This window comes from Montipora foliosa, chromosome 11 (assembly GCF_036669935.1).
Source record: "Montipora foliosa isolate CH-2021 chromosome 11, ASM3666993v2, whole genome shotgun sequence".
NCBI lineage: Eukaryota > Metazoa > Cnidaria > Anthozoa > Scleractinia > Acroporidae > Montipora > Montipora foliosa.
This window is the reverse complement of record NC_090879.1, coordinates 8,541,686-8,557,753: the sequence shown is the minus strand read 5'-3', so window position 1 is coordinate 8,557,753 and position 16,068 is coordinate 8,541,686. Positions and strand designations below refer to the sequence as shown.

The 16,068-nt window shown below is 40.3% G+C and overlaps 1 protein-coding gene across 5 annotated transcripts in view; it reads left to right on the top strand.

Annotated features, from left to right (window-relative positions):
• Positions 1 to 16,068, top strand: part of LOC137977703 (ATPase MORC2A-like) — a 37,082-nt gene that overhangs the window by 2,403 nt on the left and 18,611 nt on the right. For 2 of the 5 annotated variants that reach the window (XM_068825010.1, XM_068825009.1), the window contains exons 2-14: positions 233 to 399; positions 876 to 929; positions 2,465 to 2,499; positions 10,174 to 10,242; positions 10,727 to 10,817; positions 11,176 to 11,220; positions 12,078 to 12,141; positions 12,237 to 12,311; positions 12,414 to 12,504; positions 13,104 to 13,162; positions 13,245 to 13,315; positions 15,333 to 15,411; positions 15,497 to 15,546. In XM_068825010.1, the coding sequence (XP_068681111.1) occupies positions 329 to 399; positions 876 to 929; positions 2,465 to 2,499; positions 10,174 to 10,242; positions 10,727 to 10,817; positions 11,176 to 11,220; positions 12,078 to 12,141; positions 12,237 to 12,311; positions 12,414 to 12,504; positions 13,104 to 13,162; positions 13,245 to 13,315; positions 15,333 to 15,411; positions 15,497 to 15,546 (854 nt within the window). In that variant the 5' untranslated portion in view covers positions 233 to 328. Of the gene's footprint in view, positions 1 to 128; positions 400 to 875; positions 930 to 2,464; positions 2,500 to 10,173; positions 10,243 to 10,726; positions 10,818 to 11,175; positions 11,221 to 12,077; positions 12,142 to 12,236; positions 12,312 to 12,413; positions 12,505 to 13,103; positions 13,163 to 13,244; positions 13,316 to 15,332; positions 15,412 to 15,496; positions 15,547 to 16,068 lie in introns of those variants that run through there. The other 3 variants (XM_068825011.1, XM_068825012.1, XM_068825013.1) reach the window with 3 other exon arrangements.

The following is a 16,068-nucleotide window of genomic DNA, read 5'->3' as shown; positions in this document are numbered from 1 at the left end:
ATAAGAGATCGAAAAAGACAATAGCGCTGTCAAGTCAATGAGTAATAGCCAATTGTATGCCGACAACACTTGGATTGAACGAGACTTCGAGTCACGATGAAAATAGTTTGTGATGTTCGATGAGCACTTTACTTTGCGTTGCTAACCAACTCGTGTGGAATAAGAGCGAATCTGGGCCACAGTTAGTAAGCGTAGACTTAGTTATAAAGGACGAAATTGTTTTTAATTTTAGCGAGGTAAAGAATCTTTGCATGGGACCCATTGTGGGAGCGAAATAAGACAGTTACTCAGTTTTTGCTGACGAGAGCTCCTTAGCACAAGCGAAGAAATGTCAAGCGCATCAAGTTATTCCACTCTTCGTAGAGCACAGCTAACTTACGAATATTTGCACACGAATAGGTAAGTTAATTTAGTGTTTGTCACGAAGTTATCGTTGAAATGCTGTTGATTAATAATCCTTTAAATTCCCTGATGAAGGCGAGTTGTGTGAGAGTATTTGGAATGTGGTGGCGTGGGCGCCTTGAAAGCACATGTTTCGTTAAAACACGCGTAAGGGCAAACGAACGTATGAATGGGACTAGCTTATCTATACTCGAAAATCTTCCAAGTTACAGGAAGGTTCCTGTACTTTCCAAGATGCAGTGGACGGTATATTCTTCAAGAGCTATTCTATTTATTGAACGAATGCTTCGGCATTAATTTGAAATTCGCCATGCTTGACTTTCCACGGTCTAGCGGGCCCTACTTTCCCATACAGATGTAAATTCAAATCGCCTTATTCCCTCGGGGCTAAAAGTCGTAACCACCGTACTTAAATTAATGCCCTATTACAGTCTGACGTATTTTTATTAATCACTCACATGATTACTTACTAGCACAACACATGAATTTTTATTTGGAGCCCTCGCAGAGCTGGTGGATAATGCACGGTAAGAAAATTAGCCGCCAAGCGGCATTTGAAAAATAATCCCCTCTTAACAAATGTGTTGACGAATCCCTTGTCCTTTCATGCTGGTCCCTGCAAGTCCCTAGAAAATATACGAACAACAACAACAACAACAACAACAACATGTTTAAGTTTCAAATGTGCCTAAAGAAAGTAGCTTACCCTGCGCTAATCGTACTGCGTCACCCCACAACGAGCGTAAATTGCAAGTTTTGGCTTATTACCTTTCCTGAAGTTTGTTTTAACATTAAAATGGTTATCCTTATTTCATCCCTCGTTTTTTTGTCTGCTTCTCTTGTCCATTTGGTGATCATAATCGCATGGACTTTGCATCGTAATGATAATACAAAAGACAGACCTTCGTGAATGAAATAATGTAATTAGTGGGCATACAAGAAGACCATACAAATAATCATTGTTTAAACCAATGTTATCTCCGTATACTTTGTATAGGTAATCGCATGGGGCCGAGTAAATTTAGGGATTAATATCACTTGTGTTTTCAGAAGTTGCTGAAATTGCCAATTTGAGCAACTTCTGAAAACACAAGTGATATTAGACCTTAATTTTACGAGGACCCATGGCGATTACTTGTTAATAGCACAGGGGGCAAAATTTTCTTAACATTGTTGATGATGCACTTCGAAAAACAATCAGCCAAGTGGAGTGAAAACACTCGTTCGCTCGCAAACAAGTCAACTACTTCTTTACGTCCCAAACGAGTACTGAGGATTGCTATTTATATCCCCTCAGAGAAAAATTCTAATTTCATTCCTGAACAAAAGCAACAACGATTTAACCAAATGTTAGGCTTTAATTTATTTAATTTATTTAATTCACCTGTGCTTTTGAGGTTTCTACCACTTGAAAATAACAAACCACTTAAAAACACGCATCCGTAAAAAACAAACGGCTTGTCCATAGAAAGAACTTCTTCAACCAAGTTTGAGCTACTTGTACCTCACAATGAAGGCAAAATGTCCTGTAACCATTTTTGGTGAGCTGCAAGATGCCTTGGTAAAAACGCGTTGGTGCGTTGAATAGTCATTGTTTTTCAACCTCACGATCCCACTACGCCGGGTGCCATGCAAGTCGATCCACGTCTTAAGCCTTTCATGAGAAAAATCTTTTTCTCTTCTTCTTATCACTCAAAAATTCACCTTCCGGAGTACCACAATCTGGTGAGTACCCTCTGTTTGACACTGTGACACCCGCTTTGAAAAATCCTGGCTACGCCCCCTGTATGTTGAAAGACACAGTTCGAAGAATACGAAGTTGTTTTGCTCAAAATGAAGAAACCAACTGAACGTGGAAGCGGTGCGTTCAGCCAATCAGGAGGGAGTATTTTTGGCACTCGACCAATCGTGAGCTAGTAATTTTGCTCTCTTCACAAGCAAAATTAAGAAAGAAATGCCCTCCTCATTAACCAATCAGCATTCAGTAATTTTGCCCTCTATGTTATTATTAGCGCATGTCAATCAGGGTTTGATACATTTGATTCTGTTTTTCTGCTCCCAGAGATGCGTCATCGCAGAAGATTGACATCTATACAGGTTTGTAGACAAAAACTAAAGGTTATTGGTGTGAATTTTGAAGCAGCTGTATTTCAAGGCATACCCAGTAGTGTTTTAAACATTTCGACTCTTAGAGTACACGAAGGCATAGAAACATTTTGGGCCAATCTTATATTAATGCATTTAATTATACGAGTAATTCAGTAAAGAGTGGAAATGTAAGTGGGAATGAAAGTTGTATTAATGGCACTGTCTAGTAGGCATGCTAGAGACCAATACTTCAACTGAACTACAATGTTGCCTTAAAGAGAAAATTCATTTTGTTTGTCTTAACCTTTCCATTCATTTCTTTTTTATCTTAACACATAAATCTGCCAATCTGAATGCATTTTCTTTGCATCTTTGACATAAGCCATAAGGAGAATAGAGTGGATTCACCTTGACCTCGCCAAATTTCAATCTTTATGGTCTTACACAGAATTACACTTTATCATGAGCACTTTCCTTGTGGGCAATTGGCCTAATTTTCTTCAATGGCATGGTCAACTCTGTGTTGCTCATGAGCACTCTTTCAGTGCTGCAATAGTGTTATTCTCACTGTTTTGGTGGGTCTCTTTTCTTGTTTCTGGGTGCCCCCCTACTCTATAGTACTCACCTCATTTTCATTTTGAGGCCAGCCTTTAAATATCCTCTGTATAAGGACGGGGTTTTGCACTGCAGTTAGCACTCGCAATAATAAATTTCAATCTTTATGGTCTTATACAGAATTACACTTTATCATGAGCACTTTCCTTGTGGGCAATGGGCCTAATTTTTTTCAATGGCATGGTTAACTCTGTGTTGCTTATGAGCACCACTCTTTCAGTGCTGCAATAGTGTTATTCTCACTGTTTTGGTGGGTCTCTTTACTTGTTTCTGGGTGCCCCCCTACTCTATAGTACTCACCTCATTTTCATTTTGAGGCCAGCCTTTAGATATCCTCTGTATAAGGAAAGGGGTTATGCACTGCAGTGAGTACTCGCAATCCACCAATGATGCCTAAAATGTATTATTGGGCTTGAAGGCTATCTGTGGGATGAGTTTGTTGGTTCTCTACTGTTCCAAAGTGCTTTTTCCGGGTTTGTGCTCTCATTGAAAAACCAGCAATTGATTTCTTCTGCTTCAAGGTGATTTTAGCCTCCTCCTCCTCCTTAGCCACCTCTTCCTTCCACAATTACCTTTTCCATCTTTGATAGACCCTGTATAAGAAGAAGGCAGTGTATTTTATTGCACCCTCTAGATATGGCCACTAGATAGAGTATTCTGGTTTGCCTTCCCTCTTAATGACATTTCTGTAAGCCTGTCTTGTTTATTAAATTTTGGTTTTATCAACAGTGTTGATGATGTAAATTGACCACTGTTCGGAGATTCTAAAAGCTGACGTTTCGAGCGTTAGCCCTTCGTCAGAGCGAATCGAGGAGTTGTGGTTGTGTGTGGTTTTTTAGTGGAGTAGGAGCTACGCTATCGGTGGTAACATGGCAACTTGGAGATTAAGGGTGCCGATTTGGAAGATGAATTTTTGTTCCAGATTCTTGCGGCTTTCCGTCGTACCTTGATGTAGGGAAAGGCCGCAGACAGCCATTTGTTTTTTGGAGTGGTTAGGCAGATTAAAATGACGAGCGACTGGCTTAGATGCATCCTTGTTATTCTTGTCAACATCGCGAAGGTGTTCGCGGAATCGGTCACCTAGTCGTCTACCTTTCTCGCCGATGTATAATTTATTGCACAACGTACAGGTTATGCAATAAATAACATTAGCAGAAATACATGTGAAACGATCCGTGATCTTAACAGATCGCTTAGATCCCGATATTTTGCTAGTGCAAGGCTGCTGCCTAAGGAAATTTTAAAGGGGCTCTCAGAGCTAAAAGCTGAGAACTTAGGAGCCCAACATATGAAGTGAAAGGTGTTGCTGTGAAAAATTAAGGCGCCCAGAGCTATTCTTTAGGAGCCCCAGGCTACCGGGCTCCTGTTAGGCAACAGCCTTGTAGTGTTAAGAGTGAAAGGTCCTCGATTCGCTCTGACGTCAGCTTTAAGCATCTCTGTACTGTGGTCAATTTACATTATCACCTCCGTTGATAAAACCAAATTTTTGTACACTACTTCCCCACCGACGCAGCACCATAGTTTCTTTAGAAACTACCCCCCCTTCATGTCTTGTTTATTGTCTTGTAAATAGTTGTCAGTGACAGTGACTCCTACTTCAGGCTCACTAAGTCCTGAGGGTACTCTAGAATATGGCATGTTGCACATTGGTGAGTTTGAGATACCATAACAATAGCCATTCTCAAAATTGTGTCAATACCGTGTTTGTAGTATAAATTATTATTAAGTTGAGACATGGTCAGTTTGATTGTCCCCATTTGCCATGAAGCTGTTGTAGTTTACAAGTGTGAATCACACAAAACATAGTCAGCTATGATTGCATTTACTGTACTCTGCCCCTGCCCAGAAAGGGAGAATCGTTCTGTGGGGCCGTGATTGATGACTTGGTCAGTCACAGGGTAACAGGATGGTAGTCCTTTGTTGTGCTTTAGGCCATTTTTCAATCGTACTCAAGTAATTGCTTTCATTGGTTTATCAAACTTGTTTTGTTTCAGATTAGCTTCTCCATAAAAATTTATCGGAAATGTACTGTTCTACCTTGCCTTGTTCATGTTTCTGGGTTCCCTGTGCTGTAGTATGCATGCCTTGCGAAATAATAATGCAGTAGGTCCCAAATCATTTAAGACTTTGGCTCAAGAGTGCTGGAAAGAGAGCATAAAAGTTATTGCTTGTCCGATCGCCTGTTGCAACTTCTGGTAGTATATTTTGTATATTTCTCCAGGGGTACTAAGGTGCGCTTTGAAATGTCTTTTAATGAGTTTCTCAAAGTTTGTTATGATGTCATGTGGAGGGAAAGCAACGTGAAACATTTCCGTGACGTATTCTTTCATCAGAATGTGGTTGTCGTGTTTGACTTTGGGATGGCATTGTATTTGCCAACAAAGAATGCGTTTGCAAGCCCATTTATTTTAGCGGCTTCATGCAGGCATTTAAGGCCATTGTTCACTAACATCGTTAGACCGCATAAAAAATCCAGTGTTGCGACTGACGTTGATTTCCCTTTCGTAAACGGTCCAAAGCTGTGTTTTCACCCCCAGACGCATAAAAAAAAGCTGCAACCACAGGCGGACCACCCTCTGTTGGTTGTGTTGTTATCGATGTGTAGATACGGCGGTTTCGATTTGCTCGGCAATAAAGTTTGAAAGGAAATAATTCAGTGAAATATCAAACAAATGGGCAGCTGAGTCGTGTGTTATGTTTTTTTGGTCGTTCCGAGCTGTTTTAGGCGTCATTTTGCAAGATCTTGTCTCCAGTTAGAGAGTCAGGAAAATTGACAAGGCAGGCAACGCCGAGCCGCCGGCCGGTGACCTCGGTTTGCTCAAGCTGTAACTGACGCCAAACCAATGAAATTCTCACCTTAAAAACACCAGCATTCGGTCGATTAAGGATGTCCCCATTCCTTCGCCGAATTTGAGCTTCGTCTTTCGAAAATTCACTGAGAAAAGCGATCCTGAAATCCATAATGAGGCTTTTTTCAACATGATCGGTGCAAGAAAACCAGACCAAAGGAATTCGAAGAATTTTAGTCTATTCGAATCTACCAATCAGTGCAACGCGACCCTCCACTAATACATGGTGAGATGCGATCTCTTGTCGGAGAAGTATACGTTATCCTTTGTAACACATTCGCAAGGCCGCAGTCATTGATATATCATTTCGATTACTACAAAATTGTATGACACATTTTGCCATCTATCTTTTGGAGTAAAAATACAATTTAAAGAAAGTGAAAAAGGAAAAAAAAAAAAGGGCGTGTCTTGCAAAATGTTGCGACTTACAAGTTCTTTGTTGTAGTCTTGTTGCTCATTGCAACTTTTTACAATTTATATTAACATCGGCGACATTCTTACCGATTGGACTTTCATTATTTTGCGAAGCGACTCGCGGCTCTTTCGAATTCCCAAGTCGGCGTCGCCTTATTTTGGAAGGGTATGTTGTGGTTGAAAGTCTTCGTTTTAAAAATTTCAAACCAGTTCAATTTAGATTGTTCTTTGTTTATTATTCATTTTTATAATCTTAAACAAAGGAAAATCAAAATTGAACTGGTTGAAGACAAAAATTTTGAACTACTACATAGATGTCTCCAAAAGGAAGTACTAATTCGTTGGAAATTTGCTTGTTGTAAACCATTGCGTTTGAAGGAAAAGGCCACTTTCCCAATAGATATGCATCAGTTCGATGTATCCTACCAACGTGGTCACCCGTCCAAGAATTAACCGTACTCGACAGAGCTAAACTTCATGAACAACAACATGGCGTAATTTTAGATGGTCACCCATCTTAACTTCTTACGTAACTAACCGCGCAAGACATGGCTTAACAGAAATAAAGGGCTTGAGCTCGCACAACATATCATAAAAGATAACTCGTTCACAAGTGTCTGTTTGTGACTTTGCACAAACGATGATCAACATTTCGGTTTGAGTAGGTTTTCCTAAGCTTTAATCAGCAGTCATAACCATTGAAAATTGTTATAGGTAGTCCGCTTAATTCCTGCCCTCGTAAGAATGGACACTTTCTTTTTTTTCCAACAGATAAGTAAACTATCGAAACATCTCCAGGTTATTCCCATATGGTATCCACGTGCACTGCCTACTTTTTCCTTTCGTTTTAACACTGCCTCTCTTGTCTTGTTTGCTACTAAAATACTCGTACGTGACAACTACAGTGCTCTACAAATAGTCGACAGCAGCTTTACAGTGATACATTCTATATCCTGTTGGAAGCAAGTAGATAAAATATTACCTGCTTTCAACAGCAAAGGCAATCTCAAGTTCTGTCCAAGACCTGCAAATAATCCACACAATTTGAATCCCCTCTAAAAATCCAGCTAGGTAATATAGTGCAATGTTAAACACAACAAAACCAATTAGCACCACTATCTTCGAATCACTACTCACATGTACGCAAAGCGTGCCTATTTTTCAATGGAAGTTGTCCCTTGACATTTCTTTTGTTACACAAAGCCAAAGTCTCCTAATATCGCTGGTAATGTCATATGGTAATGCTATATGTGTAAAGAGCATTTTGAATTTGAGTGATGCCTTGGGATGGCTCCAGTTACTTTGCCAGGACGAACACCGGAGACAGACTCCAGTTCAGCATCACAACATTCACTGTTACCTTTCTTGACGAAACACCTCATTTACGCCATTTAAAAAGTATTGCTCAGACCGTCCTTCCAAACGTATTCCTTCAATCCTCTGTCTCCTGGTTAGATTTAAATCCGACCAATCAGAGGCGAACCTAGTTTAAAACGTTCCAATTCCGTTCCGTCGACAGACAAAAGGTACTTTCGATATAAGATATGGTTAATCAACACTTTTGCAGCAGAGCTGAATTACAGTGCGGGTCAGAAAATTACATACACAATATAAAAATGATATTACAGCAATTTCTTATGTATGAATAATATAAATAACACCTAGTAAATAATATTTCAACAACGTACACACACTTTCATTACATACGATATTATAATCACATAACTATAACTATAGGCGCCAGCTCAAGGGCCAGGAGACTTATTCATTTTAATTTGGCTTAAGGTAATGAACACCTTGGAAGGTGAAACTAGAAGATCCTCAGGGACGGGTGTAACTTCATGGCTATCCATAAATAAGGGCTCAAAGTGACATGTTAGACCAAACCGGAAATTGTTGAACTTATCAGCTAACATATCAACAGATGTGATGTTGGTGTTATCAGGTAATTGATGCCACCACTCATTAGATGTGTGGGTAGACTGCCAGTCTTTTTAACTTCCTTCCACCATTGGGAGATATTACTTTCCTTCAGTCTGGCAACCTTACTACAGTCAAACCTCTATTAAGCAGTCACCCTCCGGAAATAGCCAGGTGACCGCTTAATAGAGGTTTCCTAAAATCAAACCCGTACTGTGGCAGAAATTGATCAGGGGCCCGTTTCTCGAAGGTCCCGAAAAGCCGTAGCAAAATCTCAAACCTTTCATATCTGTTTCCTACCAGAAGTTCAAGGCCTATACACTTCTGTCGTTAAATACTGATCAACTAATTTACATTTTATTGTTGGCAACAACATTAACGCAATAAATGATAACAGTATTTCCAAGCGAGTATCAGTTTGAAGGTTACAGTTTTTGTTGTGTCTGGCTGCAAAGGAAACTGATAAAAGAGGAATTCGACGTGTGCGCCGGTTGACCCACCCACGCAGACTTGTATTTTTACACAGGCAATGCGTAGGTTGCGTTTGATGAGCTGCGAAAGAAACTGGACACGCTTCGCTCATCTTCCTGTCCAAAAATATGCCTCTTATTGATGTTGTCTTGTAACAAGGTGATCGTTAAATAGAGGTGATTCACAATAAAACTAGTCATTTGTGAAATACAAACGGTGACCCCGTCGTTTTTTTCTCTTTCGTAAACGGTAGTTGCCATTTCTCAGAACGGTCGTTGCCATTTAAAACGGTCGATGCCATTTTTTAGCTCTGAATTACACTCATTAGGTCTAAGAACTCAAAAGGTTTCGGTTACTGGGAGTTGTGTCTCGCTGGTCATAGGAGTTAGGGTTCGGGTTAGGGTTCTGTTTAGGGTGAGGGCTAAGAACCCGAGTTCGAGTCTTGAAATTTTCGGACTCTTTTTTTCCTCTAGTTTTCCTTTTTTGTCTTAATTTTTGTAAATATTTTGTCTTAGTTTGTTTCTTTTAATTTTCTTTGAAGTGAAGTGTGTAGTCGACCGTCATAAATGGCATCGACCGTTTCAAATGGCAACGACCGTTTACGAAAGGGAAATTTGCGACCGCGTCCGCTTAATAGAGGTGACCGTTTAATAGAGGTCAAATTTACAGTAAACATGGGAAGCAAATTTCGGGAAATTGATAGGTGACCGCTTAATAGTGGTTCGACAGTAGTATAGAAGATCATTTTAGCTTCTTTACAACCTCTCTGTCCATTATTGCGATAGGTCTTAAATTGAAAGGAATCCTTCCCATATCTCGCCAAGGCACGTTGTCTTGGCGAGATATGGGAAGGATTTTTATCAGTTTAAAACTTGTAAACACGTCCAATGTGTTGGAGGAATTTCCAATTATTTTGTCATTTATTGTTTCCCAAACTAATTACAGACAGCAACAACACACGTGACTCTCATGATAATACGATATTACTACATCTTTTCACGAGACGGCCTCCGTAACTAAGAACGGAAGCCCTAAACAAACGTCAAACTAACTTTCATGTTAATTCTGTAATACTGTCAACTTTAACAATTCGTCTCGAGTTGATAGTTCATTTTTCGTCTTTGACTAATCTCGTGATAAGTCTCAATTCATATAAACCTTACTTCATTCTTCACAAGTCGACAGCGGTCTAACTAACTCAGATAGCCTGTTTCTGATTTTAAAAGGGAGCCACCAGCCCGAAGGACAAATTTAATACGAGTAAGACTACACGTTTCCATAATATAATTGGAATTGTTAACTTTAAGTGCACTTGCTAATTTTAAAAATCTCTTAGTCCAGCACCATTGAAAAAATCTTGGAGGACAAGCTTAAATACTGTTAGCAATGCATTTGATTTTTTTTTCCTTCACAGAACCGTCCGAGTCCTGCAGGGGGAAGTTTTTGTTATGTTTCCGCGATGATGGAGATGGTATGGATCCATGTAAGTGGTTTCGTAAAACGCGGTTCATGAAGAAACGCATTAGGTACATTCGTCTTTTAAGGAAGCGTCATTTTATGCTGCTTTAGCCGTCACGGTATTCAACAAGCCAAATAGCGGTTGCGCACGCTGTGGCTAGCTTTAGGTTTATTCGTGCGTATAATATTTATTTTATTGCGATTGTAAATGTTTACGGTGCCCAAATACTGAGATGTGAAACTAAGTTTTCAAGACGTAGCTTGAGTGCTCGTAGTCGTGAAGTTTAGTCCGCCTAGAAAACGAAGAACAAATTAATCGAAAGTCCTCGGATTTTTCTCGAGTATCCCCTAGTCACCCGTTGAAAAATATTGCTTCAGATTTTTCTTACGCTGCTGCGTGAACTGAGTGTATGGACAATTTGGCCGCTGCCTGGTTTTCACAAATAGGTACGAGATTATTTTAATTTATTCCTGATTTAACAATTGGATTTCCATGGATCTTTTTGCAGCGGAAGTTGCAAATGTAGTACAGTTTGGAAGATCAGTTAAACGTACGGTTGACTCGAGACTGATTGGACAGTATGGCAATGGGCTGAAATCGTAAGTACCATCACCTTCATATCTTGTGAATCTCACCAAAAACAAAGATTTTATCTTGCGTAATAACGCATGGAATGACTTCTTACACTGGAACTAGCGACTTCATTGGTTCTCTGCTATAGCGATGGCAGTAACTTGTGCTGCCCCGCAATAGAGCGCATTGTTACAAGCTTATTCGTCTCTTCTCTGTTTATCGCATCATTGGGAAATTGCGGAATATAGTACCCTCGTCACGTGAAAACTACTAATGAAAAGTAAACTTGCCATCTTCCAGCTTTCGTTTTATGTCGTGTTGGCCTGTGAGTAACCTGGCTCAGTACAAAAAAAAACTAACTTGGCCTGTTGTTTTGCATTTCAGTGGGACAATGAGGATAGGAAAAGATATGATTTTGTTTACGAAAAAGTAAGTACAGTTTTCGATAATCGAAAGTTTTGCTATCTGGTTTGTTTGCTTTCCGATTTCCAAAGCACCTGCCTTGATCCTTGAACTTAGTAACCTAAGCTGCTTAGTTTAAATGTTGCCAAACCTGAGGTAATGTTGATCGGATCAAGGCAGAGATTCTCTGTCCAAAATGAAGGCTTTGAAATAAGAATTGACGATCAAATCATCAGGAAAGTTGAACATACCAAATCCTTGGGTGTTACCATAGATGCCGCCATATTTCGATTATTGCAGCTCGCTTTAGGACTGTTTGAGAGGCTACCTCAATGATAAGCTCCAAGAATTGCAGAATCGTGCAGCAAGAATAATTACAAAATTGCCTTTTGATACGAACTCGAACCACCTCCCAACCACTCTCGCCTGGAAGAGGCTATCGATCAATTCGACGAAAGAAACGTGAAGCCTCAATGAAGGGACATGCCCCGGATTACCTTCAACGTCTTTTCACTCAGGATTACTCTAAGTACAACTTGAGAAACTCTGAACTGGCTTTGGCAAAACCGAGAACTAATTATTTAAAGCGAAGCTTCTCCTATAGCGTGGACACATGGAATAACGTTCTCAGTAGCTTAAAAAATGTGGGATCTGTTGATCAATTTAAGCGAACTCTGAAGAAGGTATCCAAGCATATCGGATTCCCACACGGCAGTCGTGTAGAGCAGTTGTAAATAGTTTTAGTTTTTAACTTGTAAAACTTAACTGATGATTTTCCGTGTTTCAATAAAGTCTTATGACAACTACTACTACTACCACTACCACTAGCACTACCACCACCTTCAGTGCTGTTATTGTATAGTCTACTATTTTACTCCTTACAGGGGCAACACCATGAGCTGTTTGTTTCTTTCAAGGACGTTCCATGAACGTGAAAAAATAGAAGAAGTAAGTCTGAACTGAAAAACTTCGAAAATTTCTTCATTGGTGTTGATTTGTACTGAGACTGAAGTTATCATGGTCTTTTTCTTCCTTCTTCAAAGGTTGTTGTACCGATGCCATCTTGGGAATTGTCCTCTAAAAAGTCAATTGCAAAAACAAAGCGTGAACTGGAGAAAGTAAGCGTTTTTGTTCTGAGTCACATTTGCACTGGGTTTTCTTCTCTTCAACGTGAGCTATTTAAGCGAAGGTAACGTTGCTGTTCCTTGTCTCTCGTCTAGCACCAAGTCGAAGTAAACCTCATTCTCAAGTATTCGCCATTTAGCACGGAATCACAACTGTTCGAACAATTTGACAAAATTGGACCAAAAGGTAAAATATTTTAGTGACGTAAGGTTCTTTGCTTAGTGCAGGCAGTACGGTTCGGTGGTTAGAGCGTTTGCTTTGAGGTCCGGGTATCAAGAGCCGTTCTGACCATTAATTGAATTTGACCATGGTTGGCCCCCATTCAACTTCTTGATGGCACTTGTAAAAAGCCAACTGGTTTGCCGGCCATTTGGGATTCTTAACAATTGTGGTAGTTCTTTGTGTGTCATCTGCTCGGTGATATTAGCCATTAGTATCACCCAACTAGTGGACTAATGCAAATCCTGCATTTTGATTGGCTACGCTACTTGAGGACTATTTATTAGTAGTTCTCGAGTAGCGAAAAGCGTGACGCTTTCTTTCGTTTTATTCCCAAATGAATATTTCTTTACTTGCATTTGCTGACTTTATTATTGCCTTTTCTGTCCGACTAGTTGGGTGATACTAAAACAATTAGACCCTTCGCCCTCAAGGGCCACGGGTCAATAGCCCATTCGGCTTCTTCCTCAACGGAACTAAAATAAAGTTTGCATGTACGAAGTTTCCGTTTTTTATTCAAGAAAGACTAAACACTAAAAGGTGCTGTCATTCTTTTTCTGTTTCAGGAACTCTTGTCATCGTCTATAACTTGAAGCTCTTGGACAACGGAGAGCCAGAGCTTGATGTGGGTTTAAGCAATGACATTCTTTGATTCAGTTTGGCGCTTTAAACACGTCCTGATGGCTTCTGTATTTTAAAATACGCAGGTTGTCAGTGATCCATACGATATCAAAATGGCAGATCCGTACCCTGGAGAGAACGTGGCAGACTACGACATGTAGGTAGAATGGAGGCTTAATTGTAATGGGTTTATAGAGCGCACATATATCACATACAGCCTCATAGCGGTTTACAATTATCTGAGAGATAGACCATCATGGCCGGTGGTCCCCCACCTACTCTTTGCAAACAGTTCTTTTACATCCCACGGTGTTGCTTAACACTAAGGGAGGGTTATAAGACAGAGTCTACGGTTTATCGTCCTTATGCGAGAAGACCTGAGAGTCAGATTTCAGATGAAATTATAAAGGAAGCACTTTCTCCTCAGTTATTTTTAAGACGCCGACCTTTTTGAGCCCGCAATCTCCTGAACGAAAGTCCGAGGCTCAACCAACTGAGCTACCGGTCGTCGGTTGTCATTCAAACGTTAACCGTGGTTCATCAGAAGTCTCACCAGAGTGTGACTTGAAGCCCTTTATGTCCCAATGTAATTCAATCTGGCCCGGGTTACTCGAAGCATGGTTAGCGCTAACCAGCGTTATATACCCTGGAAAACCCATAGGTTTTGATAACTCTTCTTAACCAACGTTTAGCACTAATCAGGCTTCGAGAAACCGGCCACTGAGCATTAACCCGACTGGTGATGAAAATGGGCCCACACAAAGACAGAGCCATGGTGGCAATGAAACCCACTATGGGATTAGATCACGGTCACCGATGGATTACACGAGAATGCAAAGCGGTTTACATGATGAAGTCTCTTACAGGAAGAGGCGACTGGTAATCAACACTTTGTTCAAAGAACTTTTAGTCGATTTCTTTAAAGTTCATCAGTGTTCTTTTTTCTTACAATGTATTGGTCAATACGTATTATGATTGTTTTGCTGTTTACTCTGATTTATGCTCAGCCCGCCGTTGTTATCTCATACCTGTTTTTCATATCCAGTTCAATTCCAAAGTCCACATTCCTTGCTTGACCCAATGATAGGGTTATAGTTGTTCACATTTAAAACTGTTGTTAAACGGCATTTATTCCAATCAAACCAGTAAACAGACGCTTTACTAGTTTCTACGATGGTATTAAAGAAATATTTAATACTTTTTCTCAACAACACCGGGTGAATTGTAAAATTATGTAATTAGCCCGGTGAGATGTGTTACCTAGGATATTTCATTGCGTGCAACGAAAACAGAAAAACTCGGTTCCGGTCACGCACGCAATTCTTTAATAAGTATGTTCCCTATAGGCGGTCACGTAGTCTGAATGAGGCGATACTGAGCTCGAATCCTACTTGGGGTGCCCCCTCTAAAAAATCTCTCGACCCGCAGGCAAAGAAATCTTACGCATGCTCAGGAAAGTCGCGACCCCCCTCCCCCTCCCTAAGAAAAACAATAGGGAAAGCCGAATCCTTCACTTTGATTCTTCGAACAAATTAATTAGTGCTACACTGGCAACGTTTCAGAACAAAACCTGCCCCTTCATTGATTATACTTCTTTGAATTCTCACAACCTACCCGTTTGACCTTTGTAACTCAGTCGATACGGCAGCAGTGATCTATCCCGGATATCCCCCCTGATTCATGGTTTTGTCTGTCCTTGTGTAGGCCCGTTTCCATTTCTTGGGTTAACTCTCGGATGAATTACATGGGAATATGTAGCACTTAGAGACTCGGGTCTTTACGACGTGTAGGCCCTTGGAATATACAGCTATTTCGAGAAAGTTTGTCAAGAATAAAGTGCACGCGACAATCCCGAAAGGTAATGTGGGATATGATCAATACACTGTTGCTAACGACTGTAGCTGTCGAACCTACTTTTGTTACTTTCCTTCAGCACTCGCAAACATATATCAGTGGCCTCCCGTACGATTCTTTTAAATTTCTTTGAAAAACAGTGCACTTAAAATCACCCACAATACCTGTCAGGATTGTCGCGTGCACTTTTTCCGACAACGTTTCTCAAAATAGCTGTATTCTGTTTGTTTCTTTTTACGCAGCAAATAAATTCTCGATTAGCCGCTTGAAAAATGTTAGTATGGAACTATTCTTCTGATACCTCTATTATTATTTTCCAGGATCATGCCTGAAAGAGCATCCTTTAGGGCGTACACCGCCATTTTGTACTTGGACCCACGAATGAAGATTTACATCCAGGTAAGTCATCAAATAAAATTTCATTTCCCATTTGATTGGGGAATGTCACCTGACCTTTTTTTTTTTTTGTCGATCATTTCCTTAGAACAAGAAGGTTCGAACGAAGAGACTGACGACTTGTCTATACAAACCCAGGTGCGAAAAGCTGTTAATTCTTTTGATTTTATTTACGTGATATGATTCACTAGTTTCAGCACTTTGACTACGGTCTTTTGTGATTTCGTCGATCTATTCAGACCATATGGCTGAAGGGAAGGCCAGACCAGAAGTCCGTGCCCAACTCCTTGCTGGTGTAAGATCTTAAACGTGTCACATAGTTAATAGGGAATTTACGGCTACGGCTACGACTACGACATCGCCACAAAACAGTAATATCATTGGGTAAAAGATAAAGATAAAAATAATCGTGCACGTGTGCAGCACGGATTTTAGCAAGTATCTTAAGGCTGGTTTTCACGAGCGACGGAGTCGGAGTCGTAATCAGAAGAGCAGAGCGATACGATCTAGTGAAAATCAAACTTTCGGAGTCGGAAGAAGAACACAGATTCAGCTTATGACTCGGTCGCTTATGATCCAGTGAAAACTGCATCGGCCGAGTCGGAAGCAGAAGCGAAAGAATCAACCAATCACGATGATCGATTCCAAGCATTGTGATTG